A 22,686-nucleotide genomic window follows, 5' to 3' on the forward strand; every position below is an offset into this window, starting at 1 on the left:
TCAAATGTATTGATCAAATCCTATTTTGGGCACTGATATTTTGAGTGGCACAGGATGGATTGTATTCTGTAATGTGCTGGGGAAAATGGGCACCGATCTATAATTGAAACTAATTACGAATATAAGGCATCAAGAATTAAGGAATGTTCAAAAAGGACCAAGCAAGTGTTTTTAAGACTTTATTTATGAATTATCCATTGTAAGTGGGGAAGGTTTTTTATGTATGTTTATTTTGATTGTAAATATTTATTGATACAGATAAAAGCATGTTCTATAGTTGTTGTGTAAGATACACACTGACGTCATAATGTTTTGCGGATGTATTTATTAAGTAAGACCATCACTATTTAAAGTGTAATAATTGTATTTCAGATCTAGAAATGAGCGGGGTGACTTTGGAGCACCACAAGCACCAAGAGGAAAGCCATCAAGCAAACGGCACAAGATAAGCCAGGCAGCCCAATCTAGAGAGGATTTGGAATGGCAGAGAGCTAAAGAAAAGGTAATGTCGCGATTACTTACCAGCAATCTTTATGACTCCAATCCAGACCTTCCTCGCATGTTAGGACTGTGACTGGGGAGTCTGGTGAGGTGGTACAAGATCTTACAATGAGCGGTAGGAGAATGGGCAGCCATAGATGGTTGGGCTTCATTGCACCTTCAATCATCAGAGCAGGGTCTGGGGCATTTTGTTTTTTTCTGGAAGCTTGGCAAGATTGTCTTTACAGATGTTATTCCCCAATTGTTTGTAACTGTATTTACTTTATGACAGGAGTCGGCATAGCTCATTCTTTGAATAGATAGATGTCAACCAAGACGTCTTCAGAGCAGTCATGCAAACAAATGTTCCCAATATGGTCCTAATAAAGAGTGATAGTCACTGTGGCAGCTGTTGATCTCCAGATGGATGGATGGCGAGTCAAGTTGTATCCATAGTTGGAATGAAAAGCAATGAGGCGTGATCTAAGATTATGGTCTCCATTTTAGAATAGTTGATTCAACTTTAAATGTTTGGGGGTTTGGGGATGTTTGCGTGATGCTAGTGATGTGAAGTGACAATGCTGTTGGTACCAAACACCTTTGCATTGCAGATGTTTATGGGGCATGATGCGCCTTTGAAAAATGGGCCTTCAAAAGCGTATGTCTCCTTAAGGCCTGTCAGCATCAATACACTTAGAAGAAGATCAGTCCTAAGGCCCAATTAGTGGACAAGTGACATCCTTATTAAGTAGGTTTCTTTTCTTGAATGGTTTACAGTAGTGTCTGTTCAGTACACTTGTACCCCTTAGCCATAACATTAAATATATGTGAGTTTTTGCATGTAAAGGCAGCATATTTTACATAAGACAAAACACTCATGGGTAAAGATTGAAAATATTAAAATATATATTTTTCATTCTTTACCCACTTACAACTACTTAGGGATCAGGAATGAGAATTAATTTTCGGTCCCCATACAATACATGTATTTCCAACATCCTAAAGGATGGAGTAAAACATGCTCACTCAGAATCCCATTTGGAGTGCAGGCCACCCTCGAGCAAAGTGGTGAAAAGGTGGCAAGAGGTGAAAAGCTGTGAAGTTTAGGTCTAGAGAGAGCAATGCCCACAAACAAATATGAATGCACAGAGAAGCAAGTTATGTTTTTTCTTGCTACTGAGATAATCCCATCTAGATCTATTTTTGTTGCCATATGTGATATCTTATGCTCCATGCTCAGAAATATTGTTATCAAGGTGCTGGTAAAGTACCCCTTGCACACTACTCCTTCTATGGCACTGAACAGCAAATGATTCTAAACCTAGGTCCCTAAGTAGAAGCAACTTGGTGACAGGCTAGACTCGCCTCGCATAAATCCCAAAGCCAAGCTCACCTGAACTTTTAGAAAACAAGTCGCAAACATGTACGAGACATTCGTATTTTATGACAAAACCGCTTTATGGATGCAAATCACAAAATCCACCAAAGAAACACTGTTATTTATTCAGAAATTCCCAAAGTACCTACAGAATCCTGAAATTCAATTACATCTAAACATATGTCTTCCCTAACAATAGCCTCAGATATATTCACCGACCAATCCAGGCTCTACAAAATGCATATTTGCCAAGCTCTCCAATCACTTACATACACCTTCAAAGAAGCTCATTCCCACAAGCCTAATGCTTATTCCTATGAAAAAAACTAAGTTCCTATGCACTCATGTCTCAAGCCTTAAGCACTGCATTCATGCCATTCATGCTTGCCTTGTCAAAGAATACCCTCACCCACCCCCCTCCAGGAGTGACTGAAATATTTGAAGCATCATTCACCACTGGCATTATATCTCAGTGATTAAAGTCGATATGTTCGAAAAAACACCTCATCCATTTTGGCTTTTGGAAACAATTGTTTCATTGCTGGTCAGTCCTGTTGAAACAGCTCCTTGTAAGGGTAGGAACGAAAATCACACAGACTGTTAACAGCTTTCTCATCTAAAGAAAGTCAAACCATTTCTTCCAGCACACAATTTCAGAACTGCTATTCAAGCCATCATACTCTAGCATCTGGATGGTGGTAATACACTACTACAGCGCCAAAAAACCCACACTGGCACCCCTTGGGGGCATCCTACTTACTGTAGCATGTTTCATTCAGGCCTGAAGAAATATTATCATATCACATCGATCCTGATAAAACTCTATTAGCTTGCTTTGTGAGTTTGCATCATCTTCAAAACCAGTGGCCTCCTTTAAAAAGCTATCACAACCAGCACCCTCACAGATATTTCAGGCAATCTCACCACCTCTGGTGGATATTGGCACACCTTCAGTCAGGACACCAGCAGACTGCAGACCAAGAAGTGTAAAAAAGAAAAATACAAGACCGCAGGTTTTTTCATTTATGCACTCATGAATCTTGAACATCATCCCCATACCCACCAGGACCACCCCAACGCTGCTCCAGTGTTGGAAAAGTTGAAGAGTCACCTTTTTAAAGTAGGGAACACTACATCACAATGAATTAACTACCCTCAACCCAGCTTGATCTCCACTCACTCATCGACATTTTGCTAATCTTTGACCTTGTACAACACTCTGCTGCCGTTTAGGTAGGCTCACACTGCAGTTTAAATATAATTATACATGTGCATCCACCTTTTTGTGGCACAATTCATCTCCTAGCAGTAGGAGATCCACAAACCTCACTTACACTGATCACAAGAATGCTTTCTTCTGCCAACCCAATCTGTCAGAAAGAGTTTGGGGGCTATGTAGCAAGCAGAGGCTAATGGGTTTCTATTTGGCAGTTCAGGTAATTTGCCTCTGATAGCCTCGACCCCCATCCTACTGCGGTTCTCCAGACAGGGCCAAGTACATCCATTTCTGCTGGACAGGTCAAATATGTGATACTTTGTCCAGCATATAGGCGGACATCATTGTAATAGTTCCCTACTATCACCTCATAATATCAATTATTTTAATATTGCAGAAGGCACCTCGACAAGAATGCCAAAATGCAGTTTCTTTGAATATGTAAAATTATCACTTAATTCCATACATTATACTTGCCCTCATCGCATGTTGTTATTTTTTTTATATTTTTCATAACTTCTTTTAAAGATCGATAAAAAAGGGAAAACATTTTACATTTTTAACATGCAAAAAAACAGATCCCCAATATTATAATGTCGACATAGCCACAGAAGGTTTTTGAGATAAAAAAAAACTACACCATTACATTTCATTATCAGCAAGCCTAAAGTTATTCAATCTGAAACTGCCGAAGAAAAAAAGAGCCAACATGTGTTTTGCGACTCCCTGATGCTTTTACATGGCTCCAATCCAATTTGAAAGCAAAAGTAATTGTATAACCCAACTCTTTGATGTTTCACCTACTGTCCATTAGGTACCCATTAATAAAACTCGAACTTTGATACACATCATTTCTTTTCTTTGTTTTATCTATCAAAATGGATTCCCTGTTGGCTGAGGCTTCCTTGGCCTTTTTCTTACAAAAGGGTGTTCTCAGAATAACCTCTTTCTCTGAATTTCTTGAGTGCATTAGTGTATCCCTACATTGAATCTCATACACTTTGTCCCTAATACAGTTTCTCTTGTTTTCAAATGTGGTTCAAAGGTATCTGACTGACAGACAGTCTATCGGAGGTGAAGGGATATCACCAAGGGTCTGTATCACTTGCTGGAGAAGCCATATACGTGTCCTGATGCACCTACAAGTCAGACTACCTGCTTAGAAAGGGGAATCTGCCTGCCAATACTACAGGAGAAGTGTCTGTCTAAGAGTAGTGAGATTCAACATGTTCACGGTATCTGTAGGGTACCCAGAAGAGTGGACAGAGTAGTGAGATATGCTGGATCCTAGTGACAGCAGGCCCATAGGTCTCCGTTATGGCTTCTGGTAGACATGGCTGGACTGGCCAGCAGGGCAAGCGGGCAATCCCCGGGGAGGCTGGATTCACAGGAGGCTGGTTTTGGCACCTGGAGGCTGGTTGCAGCCTTCAGGAGGGGTATTGGATGTTACGCAATCCCGGCAACAACTTAAAAGGGTTGCTCTCATTTTATTTCACATCAACATGTCTGCACAGTGAATTTATCATTTTTGCCAGCGCTCTTTTAAGTTCCCATTCTGGCCCAGCTGGTAGAAGCCAGAACTCAGTGACTGTGGCCATTCCTAAATGCACAGCAATCTTCTGAGTACTCTGCGGAGCACCACTTCTTTGGCCTCAGAGAACGTGGAATAGGAACAACAGGTTGGATCCTGCTTTTATACATCAAAATCAGACAGGAGTTGCGTATCCACTGTGTGATGCTGTACAACAAGTTTATGGTGGTTCTCTTTTCAAGTGTCCTTTTCAGGCAGTTCTCCAGACACAACCTTTACATACAGCAATGCTTCTCACATCAGGGTGGTCTCCAACCTGAAACATTCAAAACAGAGGCACAAAGAGCTGAGTTTTCTGCCACCCCCTGTCATCAACCAAACCGAAAGAGTGATCAGAAGAATATTAAAGATCATATCTCTTCTAAGGGTTCCCTCTACTTGCACAGTCAGCAATCCCACTTCTCACTCCTACATCATTCAAGGTGGCAGTGTTCAGCAAGAGTAATCAGCACCTTAAGGCTAAGTAAAAGATGTCATTGAAAACTTGAACGAACCCTGTCTCCACTCCCCTTTATTTCAGTGTCTAGGTCTTCTCAACATTCAGGATTGTGAGCAATACACTTCAGCCGTATGTGGGAAACAACCCATAATAATAATAATAATAATAATAATAATAAATATAATAAACAATGTATTATTATTATTATTATTATTATTATTATTATTATTATTATTATTGTTAATATTATTATTATTATGTGATTTATAGAGCTTGTAGCTACTCTTTGCAAATTGTCCCTGGGCTAGGATACCTACTCCGGAGAAAAAGTTGCCCAGCCCAGGCCAGACTCAGTCTGAGCCAAAAAGTCAGGGTTTTAATCTTTTCCTAAAAAGGATTTCGGATCGGCCTTGCTGAATTTTCACTGGTAGAGAGTTCCAAGCTTTGAGTGCGAGAAGGCTGAAAGAACAGCCCCCTGCTCTGGCCCTTTTAACCTTTGGAATGATAGCCTGTTTAGCTTCAGCTAATCTTATGTCTCTGGGTGGTGCATAGGGTTTTATCATTGTAGGCATGGAAAAACATTTTATTAAATTAGTTAAAAACCTGATTTACAAATCTGGTCTTCAACTCCACGCCTTGTTCTTCTTAGAGTCGACTGGATCTTTGCCACCATTTTGGAACTGAGCATAACTCAACAACATCAATAAATCCTATTTATTATGTTCAGCCATTAATGAGAGTTTTAATTTAGTTCAAAAACCTTTATTCATCATTAAGAGTTTAGTATTTTGCTTGTGTATGTTAATTCAAATTAGCAATTAGATAAATCTGTTTACAGAAATATCAAGAAAATTATGGTTAGAGGAAATCAAGAAAATTACAGCATGTTCCATAAAGGAAATATTAGCTACATCCCTATTCTATTCTAGCAGATCCTAGCATACAAGAACCCCATAAAAGGTCCTTTCAGAAACGAGCGAGATTTAAATAGAATGCGATTGTAGTTCAGTTCCTCATGGAGAGTAGTTCTAGAAACTTGTCTGAGTCATCTCTCTCAAACAGCATCAGCAGAGTCACAGTAACATCTGTTCAAAGTTAAGCTAGGAAAGTAATCACACCCGAAGCTTTAACCTTGAAGACCATTAGACACCCACAAAGAAGAAGGTGACAGAAATCACCATCAGCAGTAGCTCACAGCGAATAGGGCAAAAGGCTAAGGAAAAGGATGGTCGCAGAACAAATAGCCTGGACAAGGCTGGGCAGCATAAAGCTCTTAGAGCGTGCTCTAAGGAAAAAGTGTTGAAAATCTAACTAGCAACATGTGTATTAAACACAAAAACACATGTATCCATCCATGCTGGTGTTAGGTCATCTCAAACCAATTGAAAAGGATTAAAGTATGGTCAGCTGCTACTTTCTTCGTTTCCACTGTAAACGTACTAAGTAAGCAAGGTATTAGGTACAGGACGTCTACTTAGTTGCTAAGATTCATGTGCATTAGATTCACTCTGAGTTCCCACAAGAACCCTGCAGTCTAAACTATTAGCGATTCAAATTCCACTGTGTGAAGATGAACTATTCTAAAGCAAATTCATTCTAGCTGTAGCTTTACTGAATTAAGTCATGAGATCCACGTTTTCATGTGGGCACCATTGTTTTGATATACTACGTAGCATTCATTACAGTGAATATGCGGCAGCTAAAATATAACTAAATACAATCAGAACATGTAGCTTAGGAAGGAAAGAAATACATTTTAAAGGTAGCACTCTCTACAAAGATGACGTCAATTGAAGTCATACATGCATTTTTTATTTACCAGCACAATTAAGTATCTCCTAAAGCATTTTTTTTTCAAGAAGAAAGTTAAAGGAAAGGAAAGAAAGGGTTAGAGAAATAAATGAGACATAGTCTGACTTGACAATGTACTTACGTTAGAAATGAGTGCCTTCTCCCAAAAAACAAATCATTCTACACGTTATATTTGCACATTTAAGAAAAGGCAGGTTTTTTCAAAATGTAATTCTTTAGCCATTCTTATATTTATATATTGCACAAATTAGGACACTTATTTTAAGTAAAATTTTGCTTCTGGATCAATCCCTCCATCTGATGGTTATTTTAACCATCACACTACTTCATTACACATGTGATTCAATTTACAGAGGGCACTTTCATCATCAGATGAATCCTGTCTCTTTCTTTTCAAACCTCTAAATTTCAGTGATTTCATCATCATCATTCATTGTTCCCATCAAACCTAACTCTTTCTCATATAACTTTCTTTACATCCTTTCCTGCCTTTAACGGAAAATACTTCTGAAGCTCACAAATAAAGCATAAAGAAATATTAAGCTAAGCCCTATTATTAGTATCAGCATTAGCAAAGCCTTGAAAATCACTTACCCTGCTATTGAAAACCAGTTTTCAATCATTTGCACTCCCTTCCCAAAATTGTCAAAAACACTTGTTTTTTCCAATTCGTGTAATGCAGGTTCTAAACCTGAAATGTTCATGGCATAGTCTTCTATTTCTTTACTTCTGTCATGTATGTATGTGCCGCAATAGGTTAATTTAAGCATTTTACAGACTCCACCCTTCTCAGCGAGTAAGATGTCTAGTGCAAGTCGTTCTTGGAGTACCATAGACCTAATAGCAATTAGCACATTGTTTATTATAAGCAAAGCTCCAGATGTGCCCATTGCCATTCTGTCAACAACAGCAGCTAACTTTCTAATCTTTTCACCATTTAAAATGATGCCAGCAGGTAGAATGATGGCTTCAAATATGTCTCCTACTAGGCCTTTTGCAGTTTCAGCATTTTGTTCACCTCTATTTGATGGTGTCATTGTTCATGCAGCTAAGCTTTTCATGTGATAAATCTTCAGAATTTTTATGCCTAAGTAACAAATACCTTCCCAGTCAGTTTGAAATAGGAAATAAGCATTTAATCCACAAATATAGTAAAACCCAGAAATTGCGTTTCTTCTTCCTGCAAAATTTGCCAACTTCCCCCATTAGTTCAAATGTGTGTTCACAACTACTGATCCATAAATGTTTAGTACGGTTAGGTGTCCTTCTTCTGTAACTACAAATGTTCCCTTTGGGCTGTCTTTCTTATCTTAATTTACAGTAGATCACCTTCTTTCTATATTCATTCTCTTCCTTCCTACAAGCATTTTCTAAAACATCACTACTTTTATCACTAGTACAGATTATGTTAGTGTACCTTTCTTCTAAAGCCATTAAATAGATTTTCTCCACTGGCTGCATTATACAGTTTCAGTTATTTTGTTAAGCTTGTTCACTGTCTGAAGATCTATGTGGGAAGAAATAATAGCAGGTAGCAGGTAGTATTCATTTCTTTTGCCTGCTGGCGTAAATTCATGCTTTCTACCAAAGGAATGCTAGAGAGTATCAGATCGTAGTTAAAATAAAAATATTCAAAATGTCCTCTTTTGTAAACTAAGGAAAATAGAATGCTAAATGAAACAGCATAAGACAAAGGCATGTGGTAATGTTACTTCTTCTGAAACTGATGTTGGTAAGTGTGCACAAACATAGAAGTCTTTGGCATCCATAGCATCAGTGTATTCTTGAAGTAACTTATAGTAAATGTTAGAAAATAAATCATCTCTCTTATAGCTCACAAAGGAATATTTAACTTCATCTTCTAAGCATGTGGTTTAGTAGAATACTTGATTTTGTCCTCTGTCTCAGGTGTAAAATAAAATCTCATTAGTACTATGAAAATCATTATCACTGTTATTACGAAAATTTAACACGTAATGTTTTTACACTTGTTTCTAATGGAGCACATTTGATCTTTGAGTCAGTTTCACACTTCTGTAGTTCAACAATTCATTTCTTTTTTTGTTGTTGTTTCTTTTTTTGTATTGTTTAAAATCGGCCCATTTGCGAATGCAAAAAATGCTTTTCAGATGCAGCAAACCCCAATTTGCGATTCACTAACTAGTTACCGAATCGCAAAATGGGTTTGCGATTCGGGATGTGGAAGGTGTGTTTAGGGCGACCCTTCCAAATATCAAATTGTAACCGCATGCATGAATGTCTTGTGACCATGAATGTGGTTGCAAAACATTCGCATATTACTACCTACTTCAAGTAGGTGGTAGCCCATTCGCAAATAGGAAGGGGTCCCCTAGGGACACCCTAGCCTATGTGAATGGTTGTAAAAGCCTTTTTAAGAGCAGGCAGTGGTCCTATAGACCACTGTCTGGTCTTACATAATGAAAATAAAACTTTTCATTCTTCTTTTTGTAAAACATCTTGTTTTCCTTTAGGGAAAACGGGCTGCTTTACACAAAAAAGATTGCTTTATTTAAAAGCAATCACAGACATGGTGGTCTGCTGCCCTCAGCAGGCAACCATCCCCGTGATTTTTGTGATTCCTAGGGGGTCGCAAATTGCGATCTACCTCATTAATATTAATGGGGTAGAACGCTTGCGACCACCTAGGAATCGTAATCTGAAACTCTTTGAGTTTCATGCATTGCAAATTGCAATTTCCTAATTGCGATTCTCAGGAATTCGCAATTATGAATTTGCAATTTACAATTTTGATGCATGTGCCCCTAAAATAAGAAAGGTCTAACAGCATAATTTGTTTTACCAATGAGTTCTTTAAGGTTTCTTCTTTTGGCCCTTTCAACTTTTTTCCCCTCAAGTATTTTCAGATTGTTCTCAAGAGGGCTGTCACTTGCTGTGGTGGCTGGCTTTGGTTCGGCCTCCCCAGATCACGCAGAGTGCTAAAAGGACGTTTTCTTGTTTTGGACTTTTATGCTGACTCAGAGCAGTCTCTATTGCTTCCAAATACCCATCCTCACTTTTTAGCCAGCTGCACTGTGATTTTTGAGCCCATAATTTACAATTTTTAAGCGGACGCTTTACCAAAAAGTGATAACTAACTGAATTTATCACATGTGTCGGGCCACTTGGGAGCCTCTTTCACAATTTAATTTTTTCCCCTGCCGGGCTGGTATGTCTTCTTTGTTCCAATGTTGTTTTTTTTGTGATCCTGTGATTGGCGTAAGTCATTTTTTCTGTCTGCCTTGAGCCAAATTCCCAGGGCTGGAATCTCTCAATACTTTGCTGTAGTCTTTTTAATTCCTGTAATTTGTTTTTCTTACTACTGCCTGTCTGTTTCATCTGCCTATGACTGTGTTTTTATTCTGCTTCTACTCACTGTTAGCTGAACTTTACTTATTTGATAGCTGAATCTTTCTTCTGCACTAATATTTTTTGCCATTTGACCAGTACAAATTGATGCTTTTGAATGTCTTAGTTTATGACAGTGTTTGTTCAGCATGGTGCAATTTACAAAATCTGTTTAGTCTATTGCATCTACTTACACAGGCATCGGCTGCACTATTTTTGGACATGGCTTCAGTACATTGTGTGACGCCTAAATATACATACTTAAAGAAATGATCACTCTGGATTATACAGCTAAAGACATTACATTTCAAATCCTGTTGATGTGTAATGGTTTTAATTTCAAGATGGCTGTTGGAGATGAAAAAAATATTGTGCAGTAGTTTTCAAACTGGGCCATGCCACCCCAGTCCAGATCCATAAAGGAAGGTTTATACTTGTTTTGCTAGATAGTAAGTGCTCATTAACGATATTATTGTACAAGTGTAATTTTGCAGAAGTCTTAGTCAATGGGTTTTGCAAATTTTGCTTAATTTTCACCTGTGGCAGACTGGTTCCATCAGAAAATGTCTTGCAGTGGCATCATATACTACATTAGAAACTTTGAGGAACTATATTGAGCAGGTATCCCAGAAGTCTTTTGAACAAGAGAGCATACCACATGAAACATGTTTATGTGGACTACACCATAAACGTGTTCTGTGTAATACCGATATTTATTATTAAGAAAGCTATTCACATTGCAGTGGGACTGAAGTGAATAAAATCACAGTTTATTTATGCAAGATATTCCATTCGTGTTGGACAACACTGGGCATCAACAACTTACAGGTAGGTGACATGCTAACTTAGAGAATAAGTAACCCCTTAGGTCAAACAAATAAAATTTGAAACTTAGTTATAACAAACTAGAACTGTGGAAAATCACTCATATTTATTAGGGGAACCAGGGGAGAGAATGGTTCCCCATTCTCTCCCCTGGTTTATTTAGTACTGTTTTTGATGTATTGATTAAAACATGGCCTATAATTTTTCAAAACTGCTCATCTTATCTCAAATTACTGTGGTTAGGTTCTCCATGGCATAGAATGGCAACAGATTACATCACCACATTGAAAAATGTGGGGGGGTGCAACAGTAAGACTCACAGTCAATAGCATTTGGGTTGAATGTCTTATATTGATCCAGATATTCACCAGTATCATTAAATAGCAGAATTAAGGGGCCTATTCCCGAGTCTATTCTGGTGTTTCTTGATCTGGGAAAGCATCTTTCTTCAGAACATTTTGACAGCATTGCAAGTCAACAACATGTTAGCCATCATAGCCCATTTACAAAATCCCCTCCAACATGACTCTGCAGACCCCCGCTCGAGAGACGTGATTGGTCAGAGGCTGACAGGCGGTTTCAAGTACGAAGCTCCTGCTCCTGCTCCTGCCAGGGCCAGATTGGAAACCCAAAGCAGACCTGGCAAATGTTTTCAGACCAGTCCCCACACAGTGCACCCAAGTGCGGGGAGTGAGCCTGACCACTACAAAGGGGGCTTTGGGAGGCTCTCCCCCTCAAAAATCCGCCGCTCCCGTCACGGACGAAGTACGTTGGGCTTTCCCTCCTCTGCCACATCGCCCCTGGTTGCCTGAAGCTGTGTGTCTCCCCTGCAGCCGCTGGCCGACATCGCGCGGCCGTCGCAGGGGGAGACTACAGCTCCCAGAGGGCTCAGCGTTTCACCAGCTGCCTGCAATCTTCGCGCCCGGAGGCGCTTAAGTGAAGGCTCACCCCTCGGTGGAGCGGGTCTCTATTCAGCCGCCGCTCCCGTCACGGACGAAGTACGTTGGGCTTTCCCTCCTCTGCCACATCGCCCCTGGTTGCCTGAAGCTGTGTGTCTCCCCTGCAGCCGCTGGCCGACATCGCGCGGCCGTCGCAGGGGGAGACTACAGCTCCCAGAGGGCTCAGCGTTTCACCAGCTGCCTGCAATCTTCGCGCCCGGAGGCGCTTAAGTGAAGGCTCACCCCTCCGCGTCGCGGGACGCGCGCGGGTGTCGCCGGGCTGAGCCCGGGCAGAGGGCGGGCCGTCTGTGGCCGTCAGGGGCCAAAGGAGGCCGGGCTGGGCCACCCCCCTAACTCTGGGTCTGAAATTACCACCGAACGGATCTCTCGTGGAGATTGCTATCAACTGTGTTTGCTACTCTGAAGGTAAATGGGAGCACTGCCACGCTCGTTTTGCTTCTAAGGATTGTGACGATATCTTCAGCAGTATTTGTGTGCACTACTGCTTAAACTGGTTGTTTTTGTTCCTTGGTCCGGCTAGCTTGCCTCTATGGCTAAAAATATTTTCAAAGTTGTGGCCAAGGGGGGCGTGGGGACCCTGGATGCCTTTTTGAAGAAAGCTGAAACTGTTGTTGCCAGAGAAATTGCAAGTGTTGAGAGGAGGCTTTCTCTGGAACCAGTACTATCGTCTAACCATGGATCGCAATCGAATACCCTTATTGATGACATTGATGTGAGCTTGCCTAGTTGTCCATCTACTGTAGAGCCTGCACTAGAAGTGAGAGATATTGTTGTTCCTTTTGTAGTAGATTGTACTGATGGTCCTCCTCTCTCACCCCGAACCACTCGCTCTGGACAATCTCGAGTATCAATGTCCGCCACTACTAATTTAAAAAATGGTAAAAGAAAAGCGACCAAGGGTCCAAATGGAACGCGTCAAAAAGTAAAACAATCTAGGACTGTAAAGTCTGCTATTGAGTTAGTTCCACAGGATTCCACATTGGCCCCTTTGGCTCAGGGGAATAAGACGCTTGGGGCAGGTGCGAACGTTGCTCAGGTTTCTGTTGTTTCTGCTGGTTTTAACTTGATTGAAATTTTAAAACTTATGGATGAGCAGTTGAAGGTTTCTCTGTCCCCGGTTTTGAATAGACTTGATAAAATTGAGAACAGACTTACTTCGATTGAGCGCCACATAGCTGGTCAGGAAACAATTTTAGCAAATCGTAATTTACTGGAGAGACCCACCTTAGCAGGAGCTATTTCCAGAGTATCCGACCTAGCTGATTCCATGATACTTACCACTGTAGGTGTTACTAACCAATCTGCAGTGGCTGCTGATCCACCTGGGGGTGTTAACTTGAGTTCTCGGGATGTCCCAAGGAGAGTAAGCTTGCCCCCCACACAGGTAATCAAAGAATATCCTTTGCATTTGCCACCGGAGGCTTGTCCGTATACTGTCATTCTGGCAAATGTCCCTCCATCTACTGATGGAAAGGAAGAAAATTGGTCCTCTTTGAGGAACAAAGCCCTACATTTTTTAGCTGAAAAGACAGTTTTGGGGAGCCACCTTTTTGAGTGTTTTAAAATGGTAAGAAGGGTTCCCTGGGTGGGGAAGTTAAATAAGACACTTAAGGGCGACTGTGTAGTCGTGAGTTTTAGCTCCCCGGATTTGGTAGCTAACATTTTTAGGCAGGCAGGAACGTCTAGATTACATGATGAATATGTGAACATCCTCCCATTGGGGTTCTTCTATCCACCTCACTTACAGAGACGGGGCGGGAATAGTGGTTACAACGCCCAACCTGTTCCTGCGATCAGAACACTGGCCTTGAGTAACAGATATGAGGTCCTTAGTTCTCTGGACACAAATGACTGACTTCATGTAGCGCACAGCCAGTCTTTGGACATTGAAGCCAGTGGGGTGTGTATGGAAGATGAGGGAAGTGCGATGCCTGTCAATGATAATACCGTTTCTTATGGTCCGGGTGTTAGTCCCGTTACCCGAATGATTTATCGGGTTAATGGTATCAATCGCCCAAAAATTAAGTTCACTCAAGATGACCAGGTTAATGCTCCCGTTGGCACGCTTAATTATGTGCCTGAAAGGGCTTTTGCTAGGGAGGAGGTAGCGGACTCCTCCTCCCAACCTTCGGTTATGGGTAATAGTGTGGCTAATGTATTAGCAAATAGGGTTACTGCCTTGTCATGGAATATAGCTGGGTTGAGAGCAAAAAGAGAGGATACATGTTGGAAGTCATTTCTCTCTTCCTTCCATATAATTGCTTTACAAGAGACGTGGGAGGCCAGAGATTCCTTTTACTTGGATGGGTTCCAGTCTTTTATTAAATATGCTGTGCCTTCTTCCTCGGGGAGACCCAGTGGTGGTCTCTTGTTATTATTTAGTCTTAAGCTATTGTATAGCACAGAACTTGTTAAGACTAGTTCACCCAATATATTGGCGGTTAAAGTTGTAGGTGTCAACCTTCCATCAATGTTAGTTGTGAACTTTTATAATTCATTTACGAGGATGGACGAATTGGAGCACTTAAAGGTCTTATTCACCTTTTTAGAGGATTTCGATGCAAATAATGTTACCCCTTATTATTTGTTATTGTTTGGCGATTTTAATATTCATTTAAGACAATCCAATTGTTTTGGAAATTTTAAGCAGGCTTATTGCCCGCAGGAGGAAGCCCACTTTGATCTTTCAAAAGGTGGGATGTTTCTAGACAGTATTGTATCTGCTTTTAATTTATTTGTGCCAATGCAGAACTTAGTATCTCCTGTGCCTACATTCACTGGTCAGGGTCACAACAGTATTATTGATCATATACTAATTTCCTGTACTATGAAGGGACTGATAGGACCATTTTGTGTCACTGCAAACGTCCTTAGTGACCACAAACCATTATCTTTGGAATTAAATATTAATGATGTCTTTAGGCCTAATCATATGTCTACAATCTCTAATTCAAACATAGTCCCTATTAAACAGGGAACTCGTTTGAGATGGGAGGTTATTACTCCTAGTGATTTTCTCGAGAAACTGTATCACAGTAATTTGGAGGATTTTAATATTTGCCTAGCGATAGAATCTAAACCAGGGGATATTCTTGGTGCCTTTGAGCGAATAACCAGCCAGATTATGGATAATCTAACTCTCGTTGGGAAACCAAGACCTAAGAAGCATAAAATCTGGTTTGATCAGGCATGTAGTAGCGCGCACTCTATTCTCTTACTGGCCTTAAAAGATGGCGCTAAAGATATCAGCAGGATTGTGGAGGCAAGAAGATCCTTCAAGAAAACACTAAAGGCAAGGAAAACTTGTCTGAAAAATTTGGCGTGGGAAGAATTGTCAGACGCTAGTGTCTTAAAAAGTAGTTCCCAATTTTGGAAAGTAATTAACAGCCCACTTTTTAATGAAATGGAAAATATTATTAATGATTGTCTTATTGCCCCAGATAAATGGGTGTCTCATTTTAGTGGGCTTTATTCTGAGATTCCTGACCAGAATCCTGTAAATTTTGGGGATACTAATCTGTCATCGAAAATTAATTTTACTGAGGCTGAAGTTCAGGACGCCATTGAATCAATGGCAAAGGGCAAAGCACCCGGCCCCGATGGTGTCCCTGCAGATTTGTACAAGGCAGATTCAAATTACTGGGCGAAACTTCTAACCTTAGTTTTTAACGCGGTAGCAAAGGAGGGTGTCCCCCGTTCTTGGGGTAAGGCCGTGATAGTACCAATATTTAAAAAAGGTGCTAGAGAGGATCCGGCATGTTATCGGCCTATTTCTCTTCTCGATTCTGCGATGAAAATAATGGGTAAAGTTGTCCTAGCACGGTTAACATCATGGCTGGAGGACAACTCCATTATTTCGGACCTTCAGTATGGTTTCAGAAAGGGAAGGAGCACGGTAGGTCAATGCCTTAATTTGCATCTCATCATTGGGAAGTATACGATTGCGAAGCAGGGGGTCTTACACTTAGCATTCATGGACCTATCTACTGCTTTTGATTTGGTTAATCGTCAAAAACTATGGGCATCCCTGGCAACTATGGGTCTTGACCCTGTGCTGATTTCCTTTTTAGCACTTATACATGAAGACACTACTGCGGCGGTCCGTTATAACAAGGACGGGAATCTAACTGATGCCTGGCAGGTGAAGCGTGGGGTAAGACAGGGGTGCATTCTTGCCCCCCTGCTTTTCTCACTTTATATTAATAACCTGGGGGAAGTTTTGTCCTCATCTTGTAAAGACATCCCAAGAGTAGGTACTAAGTTGATTCCCGCTTTGTTGTATGCGGATGACACGGTCTTATTGGCTAGAACTGCAAGAGGCCTTCAAGCCCTTTTAAATGGTTTTAACGATTTTATGGTCTCCTTGGACTTAGTAATTAATTTTAAAAAATCCCACTCAATGACAATAGGAGATGGAGCTGCTAAAAAGGTTAAATTCTTCTGCAATAAGCAGGAGCTAACAAAAGTCCAGACCTTTCCATATTTGGGGGTCACTTTTGATGACCGAGGATCATGGGTCGCGCAACGCGCACAGAAACAGAATATTCTCGCTAGGGCAACAGGAGCATTGTTGGGTTTTGCAAAACGGCTGGGATGCAAGCCCTTGCCCGCGATTTTGAAGATATATAACGCTAAGTGCGTGCCTATGGCCCTGTATGGTAGTGAGGTCTGGGGCTATGCGTCGGCAGTGGAGATTCAATTAATTGAGAATGCCTTTTTTCGGAAACTTTTGTCATTGCCTGTTTCTACTTCAATCTTTAATATCCATGAAGATTTGGGGGCTGAGTATCTAGTGGATCAGATTTCCGTTGCCCCATTAATGGGTTGGTTAAGGGTTTGGGCGCAGCATCCACCAACCCTAAACCAGCTCATTATACAAGATTGTCTGGTCCTTGACAAAGCCATGTGTATTCCTTGGCTAAGATATATTAAATCTAAGATGGAGACGCTTGGCTGCTTAGAATTATTTGAGAGACCATGTGAGCTGTCTAAATTGGAAATAAAAGACTTAAAGTCGCAGTTCATGTGCAGGGCAAAGTTGCAGAGAGAAGGCGAGGAAGTGTGTAAACCGTCTGTTAGGAGATTTGTCATGTTAAGTATGGGCAATGAGATTCAGCCATACTTGACTTATATAAATAACCCTTTTCATCTATTTTTATTGATTAGGTTTAAACATGACATGTTACCTTGGCTCCTAGCACACCCGAAGGGCTTTTTTAAAGAGGGCACTTTGGGCCCCTGTCCCTGTGATAACGCCTCCGAACAAAATACGCTGCATATGATTTTTTACTGTAAATTTTACACTCTGTTACGTAAGAAATTTATTTGCCCCATTTTTAAGAACTATCACTTTGACCAAGTAAGGCCCGCCTTGGTATTTCTGCAAATGCTGGGCTCTCCTCTTGTCTGTTTTGGAGTTGCCAGCTATCTTTCAGGGGCAATTAGAAGTAGAAATCGAATGTAGTCTAATATATTTTAGCTCTATTTTTTAGCATGTTTGACAGTCCGAGACCGGGCCTTTTTATCCCTTTCTTTTGAAATCATGAAATAGTTTTATAAATTTTGGCCTGCCTTACTTTTTAATGTTCACATTCGCCAATTATTTGTTTAAACTTATTTTTATGTATATTTGTGCACTGTGTATTGTTTGAAATTCCTTTGTTAACTATTTTTACATGTAACTATTTGCAAATGAAATTTTGTGTATGCTTTGATGGTTTTAATTATTAACCGAATAAAGCTATTGTTGACTGACTGACTGACTGACTCTGCAGACCCAAACAATGCCTTCAAGCACACTGTCTCCTTATGACCATTATCCTTGAAATTGGGGAGATAATGATATCGTAGCTGTTCTAGCCATGAATCCTTGTGTAAATCTTTCCACAGTTCATCTTTTCAACTGGTCATATATATGGGTCATGGATTTGTATTAAGTTTCCCAATAATCTGAATAAATTAGATGCTTCTTTTGAGGAAAATGTACTTAATTTTCACAATGAGTGTCATCCTTTATCGTACTCCCAACGTAGGAGCTGCACAGTCCAAAAAGGAGCAGGTGGTTGTAATCCCAGGACTGTCAACAAGACTCGGCAGTCAGAGCTTTCCCTTTATTATGGAGAGCCCCTAGAGTGATTTCTGACCAAGATAACAGCACTTGAATCCCTTATCATGCAGATTATGAAAAATGAACATCACTTGTGTGGGAAGGGTAGTGACTCCCATTGTTATTGCTTAACCCAAAAAGAACAATGGCAAAACATGTATAGGCTTCAAGGAATATTCCCTTTCTGTGTCCAGAGCTTTTCACTTTGCACATTAGTTGGGCCGAGAGGCCTAACTTGAGCTAATTGGATGGACCATTCAATGTCCCGAAAGCCAAACCTCTATCATATATACACTTGAAGAGGGTGAAACTATCTACTCAGGGAGCCAACTCTGTGATACAGCGAGCGCAAGGTAAATAGTTTTATTTATTTATTTACTTAATTACTCCATCATATCAAATGTCTGACTCCACTAACCCCCCACCCTGCCCCTCCCCCGCCACACTGCCCCACAACACTCCCTCTGTGAGCCGCTACTGAAAAGATACAAGTTTAGATTGGATCCCTTTAATGTTCAGAACTGAAAACTGTACGGGTAATTTCTGAGCTATATATGATAAATGCAGTATGAAGTTAATTTTAGGCAGACTTTTCTTCCAAACCGAGACATCTATCACCTATCCTATCTATAAATGTCTTTGAATAGAGTATCTAGTGGTGGGAACATTGCTAAAATACTATTCTTTTAGTTTGAATAGGAGGAGTTTAACCCCAGATAATCAAGAGTGACAGAAATAACAGGAACACCATTTGAGTGCAAGTTTGCCACATAATGTGAGTGATTCATGGGATTTCTAGATCTATTGACTAAGAGTACTTGATCTTCAAGCCTGGTACTGCAGCAAAGTCCCACAGTTTTTCCCCAAGGGTCAGCAGTGAACCTTCAAAGCTTGTCAGGAAACATGAAATTCATGAAATATTGTTTGTGAATAGAGTCAGTTCATAAGAGTTGGGATCTACTTTCACCCCAAGAATTTCGAAAGTAGAGGCCTCCATTCTCAAAGGAAAGAGGAATGAGGATAAAGGGCAGTCTTAGCTTATGCCTCTGGAAAAAAAGAGTGTTAAGTTTGTGGCATTATTAATTTTGAGCCTAGTTAAGGATGTACATAATTTGCCAGGATGCATGTTCAGATGACAAGTGTAAGCCTTGTTTTCTTTAGGACGTTCTGCAAAAGTACCAGCATACCTGTTATGTGACCTCTATGGATCAATTGAGAGAATGAGCTCATGAAAGGGTTTGTGTGAATCATGTTAGACAAGTCAAATGATATCAAAAGCTTGCTTATGCCTAATAAAGACTGACTGGGCTAGGAGTACATTTTAGGCCCTATATATTTTCAAGTTGTGTGGTCAGTATGTTATTGAGAATATTTACATCATTGTTCAATAAGGCTATCAGTATGTAAGGCACAAATGAATCAGGATTTCTTTGGGAGTGAAGTATTAAGGTTATCATGGCTTAAATCATGGCATCAGTAACCAATTTGGACTAGAAATTATTTGCTGAAGGTTCTGTCAAGAATTATTGATACTTGTTACAAAAGGAGGTTGTTAAGCCATCTGTAGTATCCTCCCCACCCTGGAAACCCAAAATGACTATGCCACACAAGGAGCTTGGTATTAGATGTCTTTATTCATCTGCGCGTAACCACAAACTCGACATTCTAAACCTGTATTCAGTGCACCATGCTCTAACACTTACGTCACAGTTCTTCGGAGTCCATCAGGAGCCAAAAGGGTTTTGTCATTGCTAACTTACATGACACTACACCACCCTGACCTGGAACTTTAATTTTTAGGAGTTTCTTGATGGTCTTCAGAAACTCTGTTTGGCTAATAATTGCTTCCTGTCACTCTAACATGTTGGGGTCTAAGTCTGGGGAAACAACATCAGCTTAGTATCTCTCTTGCCTAGTTTCATTGGTAGCATATGCCTCTGAGAGGTTAAAGGGAGAGGAGTTGGCCTAACGGCTAGGGCGCTCGACCTCAGACCTGGGGAACTGGGTTAGAGTCTCGGTAATGACGCTGAGCATCCTGTGATTCTGGGCAAATCACTTAATCTCCCTGTGCCTAACAAGGAATGAATGTGTGTCCTAATGTAACGTAACTGGTGCTATGTAAAGCGCTCTGATACCTGATTGGATTCGGGTCAAGTTCGCGCTATATAAAACTCTAAAGAAAAATAAATAAAAGTAAAATTCATGGAATTCTTTCTCTAAGTACTTTGCAGAAGATGTTACATCCCCATCAGACTTAGTAGCATACTATTGGGAGGCTTGCATCATGTTTGCATCATGCAATGTGGTACTTGTGCGACGCATATCTCCAAGTCAGATTTATGACGCCATGCAAAGCCACTTTGCATGGTTCTGAATGTCCTCATAATCTGGAGTTGTGTAACGTAGTGCAAATCATTGCATTGTGCTACTCTGTACTGGTCAGGTGTTCCATTGGCAATGAGGTGGGGGTTCTCAAGCAGCTCCCATGGATCATGACACATTGCCAAATTCATAAGAAGTTGTAAACCTGGAAATGCGCCAAAATCTTACACTTTCCCAGAAGAGGCGTAACAAGGAGAAATATCTTTATTTCGCCTAGTTTTTTCCTCTTTCTAGTCTGCATCTGCAGCACACATAGGAAGAGGTAAAAGCTATGCAGAATTGTTTTTGTGCAGGAAGGTGCCCCTTCCTGTACAAAAACAATCCTGCCTTCAACACAGACACTCTGGGACCATAGTTCAAGGGTGCCTAAATTGGCGCTAGGCTGCCAAAAAGGTGCCAGTACAAGGTAAGAGGACAGGAATGCACTGTATTTGATAAATATGGCACATTCCTGCCGTTACCATGTGACGTATGGCAGCGCAGCAAGGAAACTTGCTGTGCTGCGCCTCAAAAGTCATAAATCTGCCCCTTCGTTTTTTGACTAATTACATTATGTCGCTGAACCTGTCTCATTTATTAAGACACTAGTGTTAGGGCAGCCACTCCTTTTGATATTTCTGTTAAAAGCAGAGCATTCTGAGGGCTGTTCCACCCATTAATAGCTTCTCTATTTTCTCGTGGTTCTTTACAAATTTTACAAGAGCAAGATTGTTCACTTTGTAATTTCAATGGTTTAAAATATGTTTCCAGTGCATTTTTCTTAACTTTCATTTACTCTAAAAAAGATGTTGGTATGTTGTGTGAGGACACCTCTGGCGAGAGCTTGAGCAGCATCCCATAATAATGACCAGGAGACATCACAAGTTACTTTCCCTTGGAAATAATTTTCCAGTACTTCTCTAATCAAGCCTCTCAGTACTAGAACACAAAATGGTATGACATTCTTTCACCACTATCTGATAGGTGGGTTCCACTCATAGAAGAGCATTAAGACGGCAGCATTGGGCCATTATCTGACTGACCTCTGTAACAGAAACCAATCAATCCTAGTGAAAGACCTCTTAGCATTAGAATAGATTCACTGGTTTTTCCATTGTAAAATCTAAAAATATCAATGTAACCCAGATCTCCGATCCCTCTCAGCTACAGTGGGAGGTGTGGGAAGCAGGGAGTGGGGGAGAGGGTTAAGCTGAATGCATATGACTGAACGTCTCTAGAGCATGGTGCAATGCAACCTTGATGTCAACTCCCCACCTGTAAGTCTCCCCTTGTAAAATCTGCAACCAAAGGAAACAATTTAGCAAATAATCTTTCTGTGCTTCATTTCTGGCTGTGTCTGGAGAATATGGTCACTAATCTCTCACCCAATCAGCCCCTCAGACCTAAAATATTTATGTCTTTATATCCAAGAGCAACATCTAATCAGAAACTAATTCTCTAACAAAACAATATTGCCATGCCTATATCTCTATTAGAAGCTGAAGATTGGTATTGGAGTGGATAGAGGGGCAACCTCAGCCTAGAACAATCTATTTTGTAAAAATGAATTCTAACAGTATAGCCATTTCAACAAGGCTCTCCTTTTCCTACAGAATATTAGTCCGTGAACATTAAGAGTATGTTAGTCAGAGCCATCAGTATGAAGTCTTATAATATTCCATTACCTTGAGTAACAAAAGTATTCATGACAGAGGCAGATCAGAAGGTTGATCACAATGCTGTATCATTTATTGGGAAAAGGAGTCATGCAGTATTGAACCATATTATTAATTATGATTTTGACTATTCATTTCACACTTGCATGTTATAGAACAAATAGAAGTGGCAAAAGCCTGCCTCAAAAACAATAACTAACAGTAACATATAAGTTTCAGCTCAACATCAGACAGGTAATAAAATGTGACTGCAGCAAACTAGTCTCTGCCAAGTCTTGAGCAGCCTCCTCAGTATAGAAGAGATATATATAAATTCCAGTTTTGTATCATCTAATTCCTTAAAAAACAAGTAGGCAAAATATTAACGAATTAGGATTGAGAAGTGTAAGAGAAAAGTAACTCTTTTTATCAGAGTAGTCCAGAAGGGATTTAAATGGCAACAACAATTTCGTACAGTAAGGCCATCCGGGTACTCAA

General features: G+C 40.4%; 1 protein-coding gene across 2 annotated transcripts in view; it reads left to right on the plus strand.

Moving 5' to 3' along the window:
* LOC146855188 (uncharacterized) overlaps positions 1 to 22,686 on the plus strand; it is a 1,301,788-nt gene that overhangs the window by 960,422 nt on the left and 318,680 nt on the right. For both annotated transcript variants that reach the window (XM_085650581.1, XM_085650582.1), the window contains exon 6: positions 373 to 502. In XM_085650581.1, coding sequence (XP_085506707.1) covers positions 373 to 502 — 130 coding nt within the window. The remainder of the gene's footprint in view (positions 1 to 372; positions 503 to 22,686) is intronic.

Source organism: Triturus cristatus, chromosome 4_1 (genome assembly GCF_964204655.1).
Source record: "Triturus cristatus chromosome 4_1, aTriCri1.1, whole genome shotgun sequence".
Taxonomy (NCBI): Eukaryota; Metazoa; Chordata; class Amphibia; order Caudata; family Salamandridae; genus Triturus; species Triturus cristatus.